The sequence below is a fragment of the Gadus morhua genome, chromosome 21 (genome assembly GCF_902167405.1).
Source record: "Gadus morhua chromosome 21, gadMor3.0, whole genome shotgun sequence".
Taxonomy (NCBI): Eukaryota; Metazoa; Chordata; class Actinopteri; order Gadiformes; family Gadidae; genus Gadus; species Gadus morhua.
The window spans coordinates 21,779,393-21,801,416 of NC_044068.1; the positions used below are offsets into that span (position 1 = coordinate 21,779,393).

At 47.1% G+C, this 22,024-nt stretch overlaps 1 protein-coding gene across 2 annotated transcripts in view; it reads left to right on the forward strand.

Moving 5' to 3' along the window:
• The window catches only part of ift172 (intraflagellar transport 172), a 98,284-nt gene that overhangs the window by 66,122 nt on the left and 10,138 nt on the right, over positions 1–22,024 (forward strand). The window contains exons 39-49 of one of the 2 annotated variants that reach the window (XM_030344741.1): positions 286–372; positions 744–860; positions 3,297–3,401; positions 3,820–3,939; positions 4,131–4,226; positions 5,469–5,528; positions 5,789–5,887; positions 6,151–6,304; positions 8,050–8,141; positions 9,441–9,530; positions 9,894–10,248. In XM_030344741.1, coding sequence (XP_030200601.1) covers positions 286–372; positions 744–860; positions 3,297–3,401; positions 3,820–3,939; positions 4,131–4,226; positions 5,469–5,528; positions 5,789–5,887; positions 6,151–6,304; positions 8,050–8,141; positions 9,441–9,530 — 1,020 coding nt within the window. In that variant the 3' untranslated portion in view covers positions 9,894–10,248. Of the gene's footprint in view, positions 1–285; positions 373–743; positions 861–3,296; positions 3,402–3,819; positions 3,940–4,130; positions 4,227–5,468; positions 5,529–5,788; positions 5,888–6,150; positions 6,305–8,049; positions 8,142–9,440; positions 9,531–9,893; positions 10,249–22,024 lie in introns of those variants that run through there. The other variant, XM_030344742.1, reaches the window with a different exon arrangement.

Here is a 22,024-nt window from a genome sequence, read left to right on the forward strand (position 1 = left end):
TTAGACCTAGTCTATGTCCTAGTAAGTTTCGTAAACCTAGAGTCTGTTTACTGGTACCAAACAGTGTCCTCGACCTAGTCTTTGTCTTTGTCCTGGTTCCGAACATTGTGTTAGACATAGATTGGTGTGTGTCCTGGTACCAAACAGTGTCTTAGACCAAGTCCTTTATGTATAGATGGATAGAAGCCACAGAAAAGCTTATCAGGAGTAAGCAATAACCATCTAATAATTTCATATATTTTTGTGTGTGTGCGTGTGCGTGTGCGTGTGGGTGTGCGTGTGTAGCTGGTCGGTGTGGACGTGATGGCAGCACTGGACATGTATGTAGAGCGGGGCCAGTGGGAGAAATGTGTTGAAACAGCCTCCAAACAGGTAAGGTTAGCTCACAGCATAGCATCTGACAACAGTTCTATCAGAGGACAAACGATGCCTCATCAATCTAGATGGAGTGTACCACCCGAAGGGCTTATGACAACATTTGCTTTGCATCGCCATCTCGCAACCGTTCCAATTCATGCTTTCCAAATGTTAGCATGAACACAGAGAATGTTGCACAATATTATTTTTGCCTTAAAGAATAGTTAATATTGTCTGGAGGACACAATCTGCTTTTTAGAATGCTTATACACTGTAATACAAAGGATGAAAATCATTTGTGTGTGTGTGTGTGTGTGTGTGTGTGTGTGCGTGTGCGTGCGTGCGTGCGTGCTTGCCGGTGTTTGTGTGTGTGTGTGTGGGAGTAGAACTTTAAGATCCTCCATAAATATGTAGCCCTGTATGCCACTCACCTGATCAGAGAGGGCGACGCCCAGAGTGCATTGAGCCTGTATGTCACCCATGGAGCCCCGCCCAACCCCCAGGTAGGTCCGGCCACACTATAGGACCGGGAATGGGCAACAATGGGACGATTCCATAGTATGGCGATATTTGGGCCACGATTCAATATTATTGCGATTCTTAGCATATTGCGATTCAAATCTATTCTCTCAATGGGAGTCCTCTCACATGAATGCTGAGCTTCAAGCATATCATTTACAATTATGTAAATACAATCGAGTAACATAAACCTGACAATAATCATATATACAAGAGTAATTTAGAGCTTCAATCAAATTGGGAAGAAAAAAAAAAGACTACTGCTAGACTCCAGTCGTGTTGGCATCAAGGTCATCAACCAACATGTTACATTGATTTGGGAGTATTGGCATTTTAGTAAAAAAAAAGAGTTGATAAACATGCTATCATAGTAAACAAAAAAAAAGAATGAATATATATATATATATACCGGTGTGTGTGTGTGTATATATATATATATATATATATATATATATATATATATATATATATATATATATATATATCACATTATTACTCTTATCACATCGCCAAGTGTTAATTGATGAGGTTTCTAGATTGATTTATAAAATGTCTTTAGTAATTGAATACCTGTAATACTCAAGGTCATAGCTTACAAGTAAGATATAGATTATTATTACAACTATAAACCCATTGAAGAGGAATGTATTATTAATGGCTAAAGAGTTAGTAGGGCCATATGAAATCCGTTTTATTTTTTTCCAAATTCCGTTTAGTTTTTTTCCAAATTCCGTTTTTTCCGTTTTAATTTTCATTAATTCCGTTTTTACACTTAAAATCATCAGAACGAGTGTCAAATAAGTGCGAACGAATACAATTTAATCAGATAGAAGACTACATTTATTAAAACATCACAACATTGCACTGTTTTTAGTGCTTCAAATAAAAACATAACATAAATATTAAAGTGCTTATAAACTATTTTTTTATAAACTCAAAGTGTTGTTTGAAGGGGCGTGCCCTGGCTACGGCGTTCATTGTTTTTCATATGGATTTTGGACTTCAAGTGGTCATCGCACGTATCTTTGCGTTTCCAATCGATAGTATGTTGACATATTCTACAAAACACCTGAGTGATAGAAGTGTTTTGGATATTGTTCGGCTCTGAATTTGGGGTTAGAACCGAATTACGGGCGCTTCAACTTCTTCTTCGGCTTCTTGTTAGGAGCGGGACCTATTGTTTGCGTGGTGGACCGGGGATTTTTTTTTAACATTGTTGTGCGAGTGACTGCTAAACATTCAGTGACGTTAATGTCACCTGTGTTGTTTCCCTTTTCCCTCGAAACTGAATTTCACCAAAATAATGGCGAATTCCGCTGCATTCCGCTGCATATTGTAAATGTGACGTCTGATGTGCCTTGTCCCTGTTGCATGTTATATGTGCTGAAGAACAGGAACCTGCTGGAAATCAGTTATTTTACTAAGACAGGCCCGTTTTAAATTGTAACTTTGTTACTTTTAATACTTTCCTGCTTAATAAAATAAATAAAAAGAAATAATAAAAAAAAAATTATCAGTTGATTCCGTTTTTATTGTCCAATTCCGTGATTCCGTCCGCGTTTTCGTTATCGCGGATTTCATAGGGCCCTAAGTTAGGTATGGTTCACCTCATCCTGTTCCTGTTCTCCCTGCCTCCCCTGTCTCTGACCCCACTATCAGCTGATCACAGTAAACATGTTTCACCTCACCTTGTTCCCGTCCCCCTCCCCTGTCTCTGACCCCACTATCAGCTGATCACAGTAAACATGTTTCACCTCACCTTGTTCCCGTCCCCCTCCCCTGTCTCTAAGCCCCTACCGTCCTTAAGGATTTGATCAAAGAGTGACTGAGGGGTTGGCATTAGCCCCAAATGGCCCTTCTTTCATGTTAGAATCCAACAACAGATCCCCACAGACCTTTAGTATGTTAGCAGGTAATGATTGGGAGGTTGATATCCCCGCCCTTGTCTTGTGTTTTGATATAATGTTGTTTGTGTTGAATAAGAGACAAAAAGGTGGGACAGGAACGCACAATGGGTGAGCAGCACATAATGAGACACAGTGCAACACAGAGTAGTTGAGACCAGGAGAGAGTCGATCGTGGAGCAGGGTGGAGTTGGTTGGTGGTATCCTGCAGGAGTTTGCCCATAAAGGATTGAACAGGCACTGCCTCCCGCTCTACACCCTGATTTGAACTAAGTTCTTCAGCACCCTGTAGCGCGTTAGTTAGTTCATTCTGGTTTCCTTTGGAAAAGAAGAAGATACACTACACTGCCAATGTAGATAGAAAGGCTCATTCCAAGGTTAAAGGTTTAAGGGGCGATAAGATATTCAAAATATAGCTTCTATTAATTTCCACTGGATGCCACTAAATTCTTCACACTGCACCTTAAATGTGAGAGTATATTGTTAACTGTATCTCCCTCCCTTCTGGGCCCTTAGAACTTCAACATCTATAAGCGCCTGTTCCTTGACCTTCTGAACCTGAGCGGGGGGCCGGAGGGGTACCGCATGTGGGCAGACCTCCGCAACCTTCTGCTGCTTCTGGTGAGTGGAACAGAGCAGCTGGTCAGGACCGACATAGGGACAGAATAGCAGTGTTGATGACAAGCTGTACCCAAAAACTACAACAGAAAAGGACATGGTTTGGTTTAGCCATTACTTTTTACATTTCATTTATAGAAATTACATTTTAGATTATTTTTACGACTTTAATGTAAATTAAATGTGTTTAATTAGCTCAGAACCTTGGTACACCTATTGAGCTATGTGCTAGTACTGATGATCACTGGTGCATCTTCGACATAGATTGATGTACGATTTGGCCTTTCTGATCTACTATTTAATGCTACCATTTTAAATAAAGGAACTAAGACAATACCAGCCAAGAGGACACTGTTTATGTTCTACTTGAGCTTGTTTCTGTGTGTTAATTATGGTCCATAATTCTGTTACCTGTGTATAGTGTGAGAATATCTCCAAGTCTTCAGAGGCCAACAGCCCGAGCCATGAGGAGTTTGAGACGATGCTGCTGATAGCTCACTACTGCGCCACGCGATGTGCTGCTAAAGGAATGGACCAGCTGGTACACGCACGCACGCACGCACGCACACGCACACACACACACACACACACACACACACACACACACACACACACACACACCAATAAGACATGTGTCCAGATTGTAAGCACGTAGTGAAGTTCAGGAATGTGGTATTGATATTGGGGTACTATTTATTTTAACAAATTGAATCTGTATTATTTTGTTTTCAGGTGAGCATTTCCACCAAGCTGTCGATCTCTCTGCTGCGCCACACTGAGCTGCTGGCTGCGGACAAGGCCTTCTATGAGGCGGGTCTGGCCTGCAGGGTGAGACCCAGGGAGCCATTAACCCGCTGGCTCCATGGCCAGATTGTTAATAAAGTCCCCTATATCCAGAGTGACAGCTGAGACTCAGAACAAGATCTGAATAGGCAACTTGAGAGTGGCTGTTGGAATGGCAGCACAAGGTTATTGATAGGTTAGGTTACTGTAATGAAACTTTAGTCTACTAGATCGGGGGTCGGCAACCCTAGGCACGCGTGCCACCACTGGCACGGGACAGCAGAATCATTGGCACACTAAAAAAAATATTATTAATTATATTTTATTATTATTATTTAAATTACACCGCACAATACGGCAGCATAATTATTACTACTGATTTTTTTTGCACTTTATTCTGTTTTGGACATTTCCTCCCAGTCCAAATATGATTAAATGAGTTACTGAAAGCAGTGTTCTGAAATGGGATCAATTGAGGAGAAAATATTTACAATATAGCTGCAAGTGGCCTGTATGCATCGCTTTTGCAAAGCTGTACATGTCTTAAAGATATTGATGTGGATGGTTTTGAACATTCTCATCTATTTTTGTTTTTTACATTTCTCACAGTGCAAATATGTTTTTGAATGAGTTTCTGAAAATGGTGTTTTAAGATGGGACATATGTAATCATAATTTGTAAGCCCATGTAGTAAATATAGCAACAAAAAAAACATTTAAAATCTTGATGCATGATAGTGGACTATATGGAAGTAATACAATTCCAGTTCTTCTTGAAATGTTTTTGGTCGCTGTATCATAATTCAGCTTCATATTTAATATATTGTTGCTTAAGGCACACTCATTAACGAGAAAATGTCAAACTGGCACTGCATGTTGAAAAGGTTGCTGACCCCTGTACTAGATACTCTTTATTGAGGCAAGCTATATGATATTTTCCGCTGTCTTGTTTGGGACAAGACCCTACCTGCTGCATCCATACGGCAGATATCATGCTTTAATATGGAAGTACACAAATGATCATAAAATATTCTGCCTTCAGTTTAGAGATTAAAGGGAAGGTAAACACCCGTTTACAGCAATAAACTTCAACTCAGGAGATTAAGAGATGTGACGCAAGCAGAACAAAGCTGTTATGGTGCTATTAGAGATGTGTTCCTAACTACTGTACAGACAGCAAAAGACAACATGTTCACCTGGAGCTCCATGACAGGGAAATAAAAGACCATCTTCAACTGGAATATAACATGCTCTTTTCAGAACTGGTTTCTTTGTTCCTTTCTGATAGGCCGTAGGCTGGGAGAACATGGCCTTCATCTTCCTCAACCACTTTCTGGATCTGGCTGATGTGAGCAAATCCCAGCGTGACTTAAACCACAGCCACAAATGTTTCTGATTGGTTGTCATTGGTGTTGGCCCAGTGATGTGCTGAATAATTCATGAATTGCATGACCTGCAAACTTTGCTGTTACCTTTGATTTGATTGTTTTCCAACTGTGTGTGTGTGTGTGTGTGTGTGTGTGTGTGTGTGTGTGTGTGTGTGTGTGTGTGTGTGTGTGTGTGTGTGTGTGTGTGTGTGTGTGTGTGTGTGTGTGTGTGTGTGTCCAGGGGATTGATGAGGGTACTCTGGACACTCTGGACCACTCAGACTTCCAGGAGACGGACATTCCCTTCGAGGTTCCAGTGCCTTCCAAGCTGCATGTCAGCGTAAGGACCTTAATTCATCCTCAGCTCTATCCAGCTAGCAGACTTTAATATATAGTTATCTTTATATATGTAATATATATGTTTTGATCCAATATAGACTGAATAACGATGTTTAAGATGTTGTGATCCAATAGAGTCTGAATAATGATGTTTAAAGATGTTGTGAATATCAGGATAGACTCAGAACTTGACACTAAAGATAGAAGTGCCTTTGCCTGTGTGTCTGACTGTTGTGTGTCTGACTGTTATGTGTCTGTTTGTAGGAGGCCCAGCGGGAGGAGATCAGGGACTGGGTCCTGGCCGTCTCCATGGACCAGCGTGTGGAGCAAGTTCTACCCAGGGACGAGAGAGACACCTACGAAGCTTCACTGCTGGCCACCAGCACTGGCATCCGGTCCCTGCCCTGCGTCATCACTGGTACCACATACACACTGACACTATGATATGACATCACTGGTACCACATACACACAGACACTATGATATGACATCACTGGTACCACATACACACAGACACTATGATATGACATCACTGGTACCATATAAACACAGACACTATGATATGACATCACTGGTACCACATACACACAGACACTATGATATGACATCACTGGTACCACATACACACAGACACTATGATATGACATCACTGGTACCACATACACACAGACACTATGATATGACATCACTGGTACCACATACACACAGACACTATGATATGACATCACTGGTACTACATACACACAGACACTATGATATGACATCACTGGTACCACATACACAATGATATGACATCACTGGTACCACATACACACATACACTATGATATGACATCACTGGTACCACATACACACATACACTATGACATCACTTTCAACATACACACATACACTGTGATATGACATCACTGGTAACATACACACATACACTGTGTTTGACATCACTGGTACCACATACACAATAATATGAAATCACTGGTAACATACAAACATACACTGTGTTTGACATCACTGGTACCACATACACACATACACTCTGATATGACATCACTGGTAACATACACACACACATACACTATGATATGACATCACTGGTAACATACACACATACACTGTGATATGACATCACTGGTACCACATACACACATACACTATGATATGACATCACTGGTAACATACACACAGACACTATGATATGACATCACTGGTACCACATACACTATGATATGACATCACTGGTAACATACACACATACACTATGATATGACATCACTGGTAACATACACACATACACTGTGATATGACATCACTGGTACCACATACACACATACACTATGATATGACATCACTGGTAACATACACACATGCACTATGATATGACATCACTGGTAACATACACACATACACTGTGATATGACATCACTGGTACCACATACACTATGATATGACATCACTGGTAACATACACACAGACACTATGATATGACATCACTGGTACCACATACACACATACACTATGATATGACATCACTGGTAACATACACACAGACACTATGATATGACATCACTGGTATCACATACACACATACACTATGATATGACATCACTGGTAACATACACACAGACACTATGATATGACATCACTGGTACCACATACACACATACACTATGATATTACATCACTGGTAACATACACACAGACACTATGATATGACATCACTGGTAGCATACACATATACCCTATGATATGACATCACTGGTACCAAATACACACATACCCTATGATATAACCGTAAAACGTGGAATATGGCTCTACCTTTTACTTTAACCACAATTCTCCATCCTTTTCTTTCTTCCCATCTTTCAGACTAAGGTAGTCACTATGCAGTCACTCAGCCTCACGCAGTCCTTGTAGTAATGGAACACCCCCCATGTGTCCTGGTGGTGACGTCCTTAGTGTCAACCAGCGTATTGTGCATTGATGTGCCCTTCATTCCCATGCCATGACCTTCAATGTTATTTTAGGTCATAGGTTGAAGGCTTTGGTTATTTTGTACTTCTTTTTTCTTTGCTTAAATCAGGTATAGAAACTTCGAGCAGCAGTGCATTAAACATGTTTGATGTATGATAACTGGTAGTACAGAACGATGTCTAACCTGCTGCAGGTTACCCCGTGCTGAGGAACAAGATGGACTTCAAAGCTCCAGGGAAGGCCTCCAACAAGGATGACTGGAACAAGTTCCTGATGGCCACCAAGGTGAGACACACATTTTCCTCCCCCACACTTCATTGACATTTGTAAAAACATACTTTAGTTAAACTAAATTAAAGTATGTTCAGACTTCCTTTATTTACATTCAACATACACAACTTTGATTTGCGACAAATTATCAAAACGAGGCAGTGAGTAAGTAACCATGCATAGGTCGTTGAGATACAGGTCACGTTTGTTGACACCTGCCTGGAGTTTCTCTGTCCCTCTGCATAGTACGTCATCCGGATCGTTGGTCTGATTGGTTGAAGGACTATCCAATTGCGTACAAAGTCATTTGAACTAGGCCCGTTGATCACGCCTCTTGCGCTGAAGAAAATTACGGCAGCCTCCCCGGACCAAGCTCAATCATAGATTGAGCTTGGTCCGTAGATTCAATCGTAGATTGAGCTTGGTCTGGGTACAGCCAGACTAGTCCTTATCAGGACCAGATGACAAAGCGAAACGGACGGCGAGAGGGCACACTAACACCACACAGTGAAATAAGCATGCTATATACAACATCACACTTATTGTATGTTGTACGTCATTGCACTTAGTACTTAGCATTGTGAAGCATCTTATGTAACATCTTTGTTGTATATAGGGAATTGGTAAACCAAGTGATTGTTAGTGCTTGGCACTTGGTTCAATGAAAATCCTTACTTTACCGACAGCGATTTATTGTTGTTTTTCTTTATTCTGACAAATGTACCTACGTATCCTTCCTAGAACTCTTAAAATTAACTCTTCCAAAATGAATGAATAAAAACGTTGTAGTGTAAAAATGACCTGAAAAGGGTGCCCTTCCACTCTGACATCCACTGCTACTTGTGAGTGATGCTAAGTGAGCTTCCATGCCTGGTTGTGGCCATGCAGGGGGGGCTGCTGCCTAGCATGGGGGTCACCGCCGTTGGTGCATGAACATGTGTGAATGGCAGAATGAGAAGCAAGCCGTTGTGCATGTATGAGTGTATGAATGGCTGAATGAATAGCAAGTTGTTGTGTATGAATGGATGAATTTGATCGACGAATTGTAGAGAACTTTGAGTGGCCATAGGTCTGAAAAGTGCTGTAAAAAATGAGTCTATTAACCATTTATTCACCGGTCCAATTTTAGATTGTCCGACTTTGGGTAACTTGAACATCCCTGATAATAGCAACGTGCACAACGGAGATGGAAAGACAACATTTGTTTATTGTAATGTGTGTGTGTGTGTGTGTGTGTGTGTGTGTGTGTGTGTGTGTGTGTGTGTGTGTGTGTGTGTGTGTGTGTGTGTGTGTGTGTGTGTGCGCGCCCTGCAGACAACGCACAGCCCAGAGTGCCAGGATGTGCTGACCTTCATCAGCCAGTGGTGTGGAGGCCTCCCTGCTTCCAGCTTCTCCTTCCACTGAGTACTAACACACTTCCACAAGTACACAGTTATACAGGCTGTACATAGCGTTAAAAGGCTTTACATAATGCAAATATCAAACCTGTTTCTGTCCAGCTCTGTAAGCCCACTTCATTCTACTATCTTGACTGCTTGGTTTTGCTTGTACAGTTTAGCCATAAAGTGTCACACATGCTCGACTTTCTGAAATCCAAAGGAAAAGCTTTTCTTTATGCCGGTGTGCAAAATATACTTTTTACTACTTTTATTTTTTTACTGTTTTGGTCTACCTCTCTGAGCATAATTACGTTTTATTTTAAATTAATTCATCTGACAAATAAAATGTGTGGGATTATGCTTCCCTATTTTGTAATGCTTCTTCCAGGCAGGAAACGGGCCCGTACTAACCCCTGAGCTACATGCCTCTGTTGACCAGGTCCTTGCTACAATGCTAACCCAGCCACCAGCATTGCTGTCTTGCTGTCCTGCTATTTGTCAGCTGAGTAACAAGGCACCAGGGCTTCTCAGGGTCTCTTGGAAATGATGTGTCTGCCTCTTTGTGTTCCTCCACATTACATTCACGTTATATTGAGCATTGTTAATCTTTCTCTCTACATCATCATGAACATATTGATATTTTGGCTGCATCTCACCAAAACTCTGAAATATCGACAAAGGAGACAGGTGACTGCTAACTAATGTTCTCTTGTTAAATTGAAATAAAATGTGTTCAAAATGTATCCAGTGTTTTCCATTATAGGCATAAGTGTTTATCTAATGTGGCGACCCGGCCCCAGGAATGTCTCTATCATTCAGGAATTACCACACGCCAAGGTCCATTCAAAGCCCAATGTGGGGCATTTATTCATTGCACAACGGAAACCGCGTGGGTCTGTGCCCAACACGGGGAAAACCAAATGAATACTATGGCTCCCTGAGCCACGGAAGAGTCAGCGTTCTTGTCTCTCCGGGCTGGTTGGTCACGGCCCTGAAAAGGGAGGTCGCTCCCGTCTGGCGCTCCGTTCCGTGGCTGCCAACCTCGTCCGGCGTGCGTGCTCCCTAGGACCTGCTGGGATAGGGTCCGCTAGATCCAGTCGTCGACAGGTCCAAATCGGGTCCTGGAGGTTTCCTGGTTCTCACGTGCTTCCAGCTTCCCCTCCGAAGAAACGTGGCACAGCTTTTAAATGTTACCTGGTCTTCCTTTTCCTCCGTCGCAGGTGTTCTCCATTGTGCTGATTGGTATCGCGCAATGGACGCTCTGGCGAACTGTTGTCAAAATGAGTCCATGGCCAATTTACCCATGCACTTATGGGGATTTGTGTGCTATATGTATTGTGACATTATGCACTAGGCCTATTAAAGCGTTCCACACTCTCAACCGATCACCTCTTGACGCCTAACACTAGATGTTCCCTTGTTTTGGGGAAAGATTGTGGTGTTTTATGTTAACGATAAGAACCATAGAAAATACATAAAATATATTTTTTTCTTTGTTTAAGTTAGTTTATTCTATATATATATATATATATATATATATAGAGCTCCTTAAAAAACAGACCAGGTTGGTACCAGTGCTGTACCGAATATTTACAGTGTATGCAAAGCCACTACACAAACCAACAGTCTAATTTAGGAGCATGTTAAGGAAAGGAGTGCATAGGCGCATGATAATGAAAACAATGCATCAAGTGCTCCATTTCATTCAATCAATTTGAACTTGATTTAAAAACACCAAAGGATTCAGTGGATGCGATAGCAGCCAGCACATTCTTTCAAAGGGTTGCTGCAGAAATGGAAGAAAGACTTCAGGCAGGCCCTTGGAATGGTTAGAAGTTCTTGTTCTGAGGACCTGAGGGGCCTTCTGGTTTAATAAGGAAATGATTGCTAGTAGGTATTGTTCTGAGAACATGAGATGCCTGCATGTCCTTAGAATTTATCAGGGGTCCTACGAATGATGTAGGAACCCTATGGTAATCGTTGGTATTATTAGGGTTCCTATACCGTAGGAACCCTATTGTAATCATTGGTATTATTAGGGGTCCTACGAAACCCTAGGGACCCTATTGTAATCGTTAGTATTAGGTATCCTACGAGAAACGTAGGATTCCCATTGTATTCGTTACTATTATTCTTTTTAAACTGACTTTTTGGCTCCAAAAGTTATAACAATTGCAAACTCGTCACACATGTACCAGGTGACTGTGGGACTATATGGTGTTACATTCATAGCAATAAGGCTAAAGACGGCATATACATTTTAAAGTGATATAATTGAATATGTAGGAGCCACATTTAAGTTTTTGATGTTTTGATTGACCCACTAATTTCTCCTTCTTTCCCACCTGTGATGACTGAACACCTGCGACAGGTGCTGATGGTGCACCCTTTAAATAGGTGACGGAGTGCATGACGGGGAGAAGGCGGACGAGCAGATACAGTTATTGAACGTTCTGTTTGTGAAACACATTGATATAGATACTTGCTTTGCATCCTTATTTGTTATATTTTATTTACAATTAATGACGGCCTTGGACAGTCAAGCTCTCACTATTTTCTCGGACACAAACTGCGCGTCAAACAATGGCATCAGCTGCTTTCTCCGTGTGGCAAAAGGATAAAAACCTTGGAACTTGGCGTTATAGGAAAAACCCGACCACGGTTTTTCGCCACTACAGAATATCTCCAATATTTAAACGGCTCTCACATTGCGTCAAAAACGCGTAGGCTACTAAGAGGAGATTCCCTAGTATACCCATGCTAGAAAAAAAATTAATTGGATGCATTTGATTGAAGTTGCCTTTTTGAACCGTGGCCTCTCTACAATGCAGGCTGGGACTTAAAGCGGTATACACATCATTTCGCCAACGTCCATTTGACAGTGAATTTTGACACTGTATGCTTTAGAAACAGGGTTGCTGATTGTTTTGATATATTAACTTCAGGTGTAGAACGTTCCTACTGGTTGGTATGAGTCAAGGATCACACCGAGATTAAACGACTGCATTTAATCCAAGCCTTCAATCAACTGCGATACAAACCGGAAGCAAAGGGGAACAAACATTCTGATTGGATGAGGCCACACAGCGGCGGCTCCGGTGGCTCATAATGAACAAACTATAATAATTTAAGCAAATGATCTACATCCTCTCCTTTTCGTCTTTAGCACCGTCAACAAAATAGCACTGGTAAAAATTGCAACTTAAATCAAACAAATAAGGTTAATTGAACACTTCTTATTTCACTTTTGACGTTTAGGCCTCTTCATAGCCTACTAAACACTTTGAGAGTTTAAGTACATCAAATGTCCCAATATTAAACTCGCTGGATAGATGGGATTGTTCCTTCTTCTTTTCTTCTTCTTTTTTTTTTCACATGTATTTGGGATTTGGTTTGCAGGTGCGACCTGAGCGTGTGGTGTATTGTGTGTCTTGATTCTCAATGTGTGAGGGTGTTGTGGACTGGGGCTGGGGAGAGGATGGTTGTTGTGGTTGCACCGTTTGTGATGCTTGCATTTGTGGTGGGGGAGAACTGTCCACTGTAGGGGGGCTGTTGTCCTGTTGGTCTGGGTCATCAACGAGCTGCGGCGATGGTGGCTCTGCGACAGGAAGCATATTGTGGCGATTTCTCCTATAATTCTTCCCATCTGCTTGAACTATGTAGGACTGTAGTGTGGGTGGCTCGACTTGTCATAGCAGCGCTTCAGGGTGAGCCTTTTGTTGAGAAGTTGGGCGGCAACTTGCTTGACATTCCTCGTGGCAGGCTCCAGCAGTATAGTGCTCACTGGAATGGCTGCTCGAGTTTGGCGTGACATAAGACGCTCAGCAGCAGAGCCTAATGTTGGGTCACGGGGAATGTTTCTGAGGATCAGGATATTGAGAAACACATCAGATCCTTCTCTGTGCGATTTCTCCATGAGTTGCCTGGCACTGCGGACTGCTCTTTCCGCGAGTCCGTTTGACTGGGGAAACTCCGGGCTGCTTGTGGTATGAGTAAAATCCCATTGTTTAGCAAAATCCTTGAAGTGCTGGCTGGTGAACTGTCTAGCATTGTCTGTGATGAGTATGTGAGGTGTACCGTGTACCGAAAAGTGTCTTTTCAATTTGTATATGACGGCTGATGAGGTCAAATCTCGGAGCAGGTCGAGTTCGAACCAGCCGGGGTATGAATCCACGAGAACTTGATAATGTTTGCCATGCCAATCAAGAATGTCTGCAGCCACTGTGGACCATGGCAGATCTGGAACAGGGTGGAGTTGGAGGGGCTCTTTTCGCTGATGCAACTTTGTGCTATTGCACACTGCACATGAGAGCACCTCTGCTGTAATGTTCTTAGACATAGCAGGCCAGAAGATTACACCTCTAGCTCTACGTTTGGTTGCCTCAATACCTGGGTGGCCTTTGTGCACAATGTTGATGTACTCCCTGTGCAGTGATTGGGGGATGACCGCTTTATGGCCTTTCATGACGATGCCATCTTCCACTATCAGCTCATCTCTGTATGGAAAGAAATGGCTGATGGCAGGCTGGAGTTGGCTTTCTCTGGTGGGCCATCCGCGTTGAATGATTGTGGTAAGAGTCTGTAGCACCTTGTCTTCCGCTGTATGTTAAAGTGCGTATTGGAAGTTAATGTTTTTAAAAGAGCTGTCAGTTAAACGCGTTATTAACGGCGTTAACGCAAACCAAATTTAACGGCGTTAAAAAAATTATCGCGCGATTAACGCAATTACTAAGAAGCAGTAGCCTGACTGCTATGTTCAAATGACATTTGTTCAAAGCAGTCGTTTAATTGCACTATAGGCTCTTTCTTTGTATCGTCCTGTTTTGATCAGTGTATATGCCAATGTTGTTATCAATAAAAAATCATTTGCACAAGGCAAGCCGATGCACTTCACCATGTTGATAAGAGAATTAAAATGAGAAGAATTATGGGACAAAAAAATCAAGGGATATTTAGCATAGAAAAAGAATTTGCGATTAATCGCGATTAATTAGAGTTAACTATGACATTAATGCGATTAATCACGATTAAATATTTTAATCGCTTGACAGCTCTAATATTTATACATAACATTCTCTGAAAATTGCCCTTTGAAATTAAAATGCAGGATTTTATCAGTTTAAAAAAGTATATCGGCAAAAAATCCAGTTTTAAAGTGACTATTTTGAGCAAGGCGAACGCGTCATATTACGTAGGAATTGGTAGACGCGGTCGCTGTTGCTGCCTCAGCTCTATGCGTAGTTGTGAGTAGTTACCGCGGTGAGCGGTCTTGTATTTCCCCCCCCTGTGGTTTTTGGGTTTTTCTAATCGACGAGATGAGGTTTTGTATCTGTGGGGGTTGTTCCAACTCCGACCTCCTGTCCGACCATCTCCGATTTCACAGTTTCCCCGATCGGAGAAAGGATGGAGCAGGCTTTCGAGCCTGGGTGCATTTTGTACAGGTGAAGAGAAAGGACATTTTTTTCGCCTCTGTCACCAAATACACGTTCATTTGCGCGGCTCCTCTGCTGCCTCTGCGTGTGTTTGTTTTGCATTGTCATGAGTGGACCCAGTCTGAGCTGATAGCCTGTAATAACCCCGCTGCTTCACACCGCCAGCACGGATCTGGGCTTCCTCCGACAGCCTGCAGACGGGTGGGCGTGTCCGTGTAGAACGTCTCCCTCTCTCAACACAACCATCATGGGATCTTGTGATTGATCGCAAGCTAGTGCTGTGCAAACACACACGCCTCCACGCAACCTTTACAGGCTGCTGGGCCGGTCGCCTGGAAGTCAAACGGCGGCACTCACTGGAGATGGGCTGGAGACATATGGTCTTGGGGGGGTCTAGATCCAGGGGAGACATGCAGGCCTGGGGGGGTCTAGACCAACATGCAGGTCTGGGGGTCCAGACCCAGGGTAGACATGCAGGTCTGGGGCTCTGTGTTCAGTTTGGCTCAGAATGTTAGTTTGCGTTGCCTAGCCGGTTTAGTTATCTTACATGAAATCCCCTGACACCAACGTGTTTACACACAGGAAACAACGTATCCCAAGAAGACACAATGTGTTCAGCGCAAACCCTCACGTTAGTTGTACTCACTCGTTCTCCAGTAGGGTCATACACACGACCTCTTTGACGCCAGGGTTGTTGGCCTTTTCACTGGAGCAGCGCTGAAGGTCCCAGGTGGCCAGGGGCACCGCGGCCCGGCCGTCCCGCGGGCCCGGGGCCGGTGCCACGCGGGGCCGCAGGGACACCATCTGCGTGGGTCCTCCCGGCGGGAGGTCGAGGTCGTCGCTCCGGAGGCTGAACGAGGTTGGGCTCGGATGGGACCGACCCGTGTAGGTCAGCCCGCCGTTGGTATTGGTGGACGGAGTTCTTGAGCGCTCCACAAACACCTGGAAACGGATCTTGTCCGGTAGGGAGCAGTTTATGTGATCGACCCGAACCAGGTCCTCGATGCTCTTGAACGGGCCGTGTTGGGTCCGATAGGCGACAATGTTCCGGGCGATTTTCTCCGTGATGCCGCGGATGCTCATGAGCTGCGGCGGGGTGGCGGTGTTGATGTTCATGCCGCTGCAGGAGGACATATGCTCCGGGTCTCTCCGCAGGGAGGACGGGGAGTGCTGCGACGAACTGGTCCTACTCGACACGCAGATCTCCACTTTAATAATCTCCAGTTTGGTGGCGCCTATCCCATTCACCAGCGCTAGGTCCTCCACCTTCTTGAAGCCCCCGATGCAGTCCCGGTACTCCACGATGCTCCGCGCCATGGGTCGGTTGACCCGGGCAGGGTCATGAGCTCTTTCTCCGTGGCCGTGTTGATGTTCAGCCGCTCCTGGTTCACCATAATTCTCCTGACACCACAACTCTATCTCCCTCCTATTGCCATGGTGTCTCCCCCTATTAGTTGGTTGCTGTTCTCCCTCACGGCTAGCTGGCTCAAAATTGTACGGAAGTGGTCCGAAACTGTTATCCATTGCTGTTATGTTGCCCATGTAGTCTATGATGATTAGAACATCCGTCTAACAATTCCTACGTCACGCTCGAAAACAAGCGTTTGAGACGCGGAAGTAATATTGTATCACAAAAACGGCTCAAGATGCCACTTGTAGTGTAGATTTATTAATAAAAACTAAAAAATCGTGTATTTGAATTTTCTTCCTATATGATTCTTCACTGCAGTATCTAACTTCCAATACGCACTTTAACGGAGTTCCTCGAGGCGGGCTGAGGATATGTAGCTCACAGTCATGACTTCGTAGTCACCGTTTTCAAAAGAGCTCTGTGGTGCATGTGAGCTGGGAGCTCTGGAGAGGGTGTCTGCCAGGTACATGTGCTTGCCCTTTTTGTAGATCAGGTCGATGTCGTAACTTTGCAGGCGAAGCAGCATTCTCTGGAGACGGGCAGGAGCGGCATGAATGGGCTTTTTTATGATGGTCACCAAGGGCTGGTGGTCGGTTTCTACGATTGTGGGCTTTCCGTAGTGTGACAACCCGCTCCCTACCCGGGGGAACCGCGGGGTAGTGGTCGACGGGGTGTACCGCCTTCACCCACCAGTCGGCAGCAGAGCATGAGCCGGCATCCGGCGCAATCACCGGGATGCAACGCACCCGGCCGGAGGAGGGGAGAGCCGGCTTAAAAGACGGTCACGGACGCACACCGGGGGAACTAGTAGGAGCAGCCAACGACGAGTCGAGAGGAGAGAGCCTCGCGGAGGCCACGATCGATAGTGTCTGCTTTACCCTGTACCTTCATTGAATAAACGCCGACTACGGCTTACCTTGGACCCTGAGTGTGGTGCATTCCGTGTGCGACAGAAACATCCGCGAACCGGGCTGCCACATATGGTGGAGAATGCAGGCAGCCCGACGCCACTACCTCACGCGGTAACGTACCCACTCAATCCAGCATGCAGAACCCCGACGGCGCCGCCGCTCCCACGGTGGCTCAGAGACAACAACAGATCCTGGCGCAGGCGGCCGCGTCACAGCGGGAGACGGCGGAGAGTCTCGCTCTGCTCCGCGAAGCGGTGCTCCGTCTCACGCAGCATGCCGTCCACAACACGCCGCCAGCCGCGCCGACAGCCGATCCGACCAGCCGGCTCACTAAACTCGGGCCGGACAACGATGTCGAGGCGTACCTGGAGGTGTTTGAGAGGACCGCCCGGAGGGAGAGCTGGCCGGCCGAACAGTGGGCCCACATCATCTCGCCCTTCCTCACCGGACCTGCGCAGCAGGCAAGCCAGGATCTACCACCCGAGGACGCCGACCAGTATCCGGTGCTCAAACAGGCCATAATGGCCTACTACGGGCACAACCTCGCCGCCCGCGCCCAACGATTTCACGACTGGCGGTTCGACATCCATGGTGCGGTGCGGACCCAGATCGCCCAGCAGGGGCGGCTAGTGAGGAGGTGGTTGGCCACGGGTGAGGGACCCTGCTCGCTGGATCGGGTGCTTATCGACAACACCGTCCGCCAGCTGCCAGCCGACGCCCGGAGGGTCCTAGCCCACCACCATCCCGAGTCGGTAGACGACCTGATCCGGCAATTAGAGAACTGGCAAGTGGCCCAGCAACTCAGCGCCAGTCCCCGGACCAACCTGCGACCGACGGAGACCCGACGTGACCGGAGGGGGCCCCTGACGGCGTCGCGGACACCACCACCGGAGCCGCCGGTCGTGTCCCGGGAGGCTCGAGACACGAGGTGGTGCTACGCCTGCGGACAGCCGGGACATCTGGCACGAGACTGTCCCGGGGACAGAGACGTGTCGATGCCGTCGGCCTACGCGGACGGAGACACGCACCGGCCCTGTATGCTGGCCACCTGTTGGGCACAGGGGTTAGCCGGGTCCCCGACTGTCCCAGCACGGGTTATGACCCAGGACACACAGGCCCTCCTGGACACGGGTAGTGCAGTGACCCTCCTTCGTCCCGAACTAGCTGGGGGGAAGGGTGGGGAGCCTATGGAGGTGGCCTGTGTACACGGGGATACCCGGACCTACGGGTCTTGCCATGTGGTCATCCGGACCCCCTACGGGGTGTTCACGGCCCGGGCAGGGATCGTACCCCACCTACCGGTACCCCTCCTTATCGGGAGGGATTGCCCGATTTTCCATAGACTCTGGGATCCGGAGCGGGAAAATCGGGTAACGAGAGAGCCGCCTCCCCGAGCGGGGAGGAAGACGCGACCGGCGTATGGGGCCACCCGGATCCCGGCGACCCAGGAGGAGGCATCGGCAGAGGACACCGGGCCGGAAGGGGACGGTCCCTCGCCACCGGGGACTCCAACCTCCTCGAGAGGCTGTGCTGCTGGACCACCGCGGTCCGGACCCGACACGTCGGATACCCTGACGGCGCCAGACCTGAACGACCCACCCGAGGACGCCGAGAGCTCCCCTCTCACCGAGTTTTCGGACTTCCTGCCGGAGGGGGGGGTAGGAACCTCACGGCCGGGTCAGTTCGCTAGCGCCCAGCTGCGGGACGACGCCCTCAAGCACACCTGGAGCCACGTCCTCGCACACGATGGACAGACCCGGGACTCGGTGAGTAGCCTACCACACCCACACTTTAGCACCAGGGGGGCCCTGCTGTACCGGGTGGTGGAACGGGACGGGGCGGTGACCGAACAATTAGTGATCCCTCGCCCGTATGTCAGCAAGGTGCTGTACATGGCCCACACGCACCTCCTGGGAGCCCACTTGGGCATGGACAAAACCCGGGATCGGGTCTTGGCGCGGTTTTACTGGCCGGGGGTAAAAAGGGATGTTGAACGTTACTGTCAATCGTGCCCGGTGTGCCAGCGGGTAGCTCCTCGCCCCTCGGCGAGGAATCCGCTCATCCCCATGCCCATCATAGAGACGCCCTTTGATAGGATAGCTCTGGACATTGTGGGACCTCTCCCCAAGACCAGCCGGGGACACCGCTACATCCTGGTGCTGGTGGACTATGCAACCCGGTACCCCGAAGCCTGACCCCTGCGCGCGGCCACCGCTAAGGCGGTAGCGAGGGAGCTTATGCTTCTGTTTAGCCGGGTGGGGATAGCACGGGAAGTACTGACGGACCAGGGGTCGTGCTTTATGTCTCGTGTCCTGAAAGAACTGCTTAGACTCCTCCAGGTCAAACAGCTCCGGACGTCGGTGTACCACCCCCAGACGGACGGCCTGGTGGAACGGTTTAACAAAACCCTAAAACAGATGCTGAAAAAGGCCATGGACACAGACGGGAAGAACTGGGACCAGCTGTTGCCCCATGTCCTGTTCGCGGTGCGGGAGGTACCCCAGGCCTCTACGGGCTTCTCCCCGTTCGAGCTCCTGTACGGGAGGAGGCCTCGCGGAATCCTGGACCTCGCCAAGGAGACCTGGGAGAGCCAACCGTCACCCCACCGCACCGTGGTGGAGCACGTGGAACAGGTGAGGGACCGCATGGCCCAAGTCTGGCCCATCGTCCGGGAACATCTCGGGCGTGCCCAGCAGGCCCAGGCGAGGATTTACAATCGGGGAGCCCAGCTGCGCGTCTTCCGGCCTGGGGAGCTGGTGCTGGTCCTGGTCCCGACGGCGGAGTGCAAGTTCTTGGCCAAATGGCAGGGGCCATACGAGGTGGTCGAGAGAGTTGGGGAGGTAAACTACCGAGTGCGGCAACCCGGGAGGCGTAAGCCTACCCAACTCTACCATGTGAACATTCTGAAACAGTGGAAGGAGGGGGGGAATCCGCCCGGTCCGGCACCCCTGGGGCTGGTGGCTCGTCGAGGGGTCCCGGTGGTTCCGGTAGGAGAGGACCTCAGCCCAGACCAGAAGCAAGACCTCGCTGACCTGGTCCTGCAACACCAGGACGTCTTCTCCGAGCTCCCGGGGCGGACCTCGGTGATCCAACACGACATCCGGCGAGTCGAGAGGAGAGAGCCTCGCGGAGGCCACGATCGATAGTGTCTGCTTTACCCTGTACCTTCATTGAATAAACGCCGACTACGGCTTACCTTGGACCCTGAGTGTGGTGCATTCCGTGTGCGACAGAAACATCCGCGAACCGGGCTGCCACAGTAGACATAGTCTTTGAATTTTGTGCAGGCAAACACAACAGCTAGAAGCTCCTTTTCTATTTGAGCGTATCGTGTCTCAGTGTCTTTGAGAGCACGCGACGCAAAGGCTACAGGTCTGCCGTTCTGTAAGCATGCTGCTCCTAGTCCATAACCTGACGCGTCGCAGGTCAGTGTAACTGGGTCTTTGACATTGTAATACGCCAGTACTGGTGGGCTGGCCAGGCATGACTTGAGGCGCTCGAAGGCTTCCTGATGCTGTTGGAACCAGCACCATGCTGTCTCTTTGCGGGTGAGTTGCCTAAGGGGCGCTGCAATGTCGCTGAGATTTGGAATGTACTTTCTAAGGTAGTTGACCATGCCCAGGAAGCGTTGTAGTGAGGTCACATCCGTGGGGACTGGCATGTCATTGATCGCTGCAGTTTTAGACGGGTCCACTTTTAGGCCATTGCTTGTGAAGATGTGGCCTAAGTATGCTACTTGGTCCAGGCGAAATTTACATTTGTCTGGGTTTAGCTTGAGATTGATCTCCCGTGCCCTTTCGAGCAGTTTTCGAGCAGTTTTCTCAAGTTGGCATCGTGTTCAGCCACTACGCGGCCTCCTATGATGATGTCATCGACGATGACTGAGCAGGGGTAACCCGCAAACAGTTTTTCCATGGAGCGCTGAAATACTTCACTGGCGGAATTAATGCCAAAGAGCATCCGAAGGAATCTGTAGCGCCCAAATGGGGTGCTGAATGTGGTCAGCAGTGATGATCTCTTGTTGAGACGTATCTGCCAGAAAGAGTTCTTCGCATCCAGAACAGAAAAAACTGTTGCCCCGGACATCGGCGCTGCCACCTCTTCCACGATGCGCATTGGGTGGTGGGGTCTTTTCAATGCGGTGTTGAGGTCTTTGGGATTGATACAAAGTCTGATTGGTGCTGATTGGTGTCTTTATGTGCATTGTGACAAATCCTTCATCCGTTTCAATGGCTTTTAGATTCACACAATCAACATGACTGTCAACTTCAACTCCATCCACATAGAACGTTCCATCGTCACATGTGTGTTCCTCCATTTCTAGCTCGTTAACCGCATGTCTGCCATTCTGTCTGGGATGTTGCCTATTTTTGCTGCACGCTTTAGACTTACAGCAACTTTTGTAGTGGTTGAACTTTTGGCAACTGTGACACTGTTGTCCGAATGCTGGACACCTTTCCCGCTTGGCTGCGTGGCTCCCTCCACAATTATTGCACCTCATGACGGTCTGTGCGGGGGGCTGGGGCTTTGGCCAATACATTTTATTTGAAACTAACCTAACTGCATTAACACTGGTTGCATTGCTCTGTGATGCTAACGTCTTGCTGCTTTCCTCTGTCATCTCGTGTATTCGACAGATAGAAATGGCTTTGGCTAGTTTTAGCTCGCTGGTAACGCCGCACACGATGCGGCCACAGATAAGCTTGCTGCCATTTTGGTCTCCAAAATGGCAGCAAGCTTATCTGGCAGCATTTAGCCTTAACCC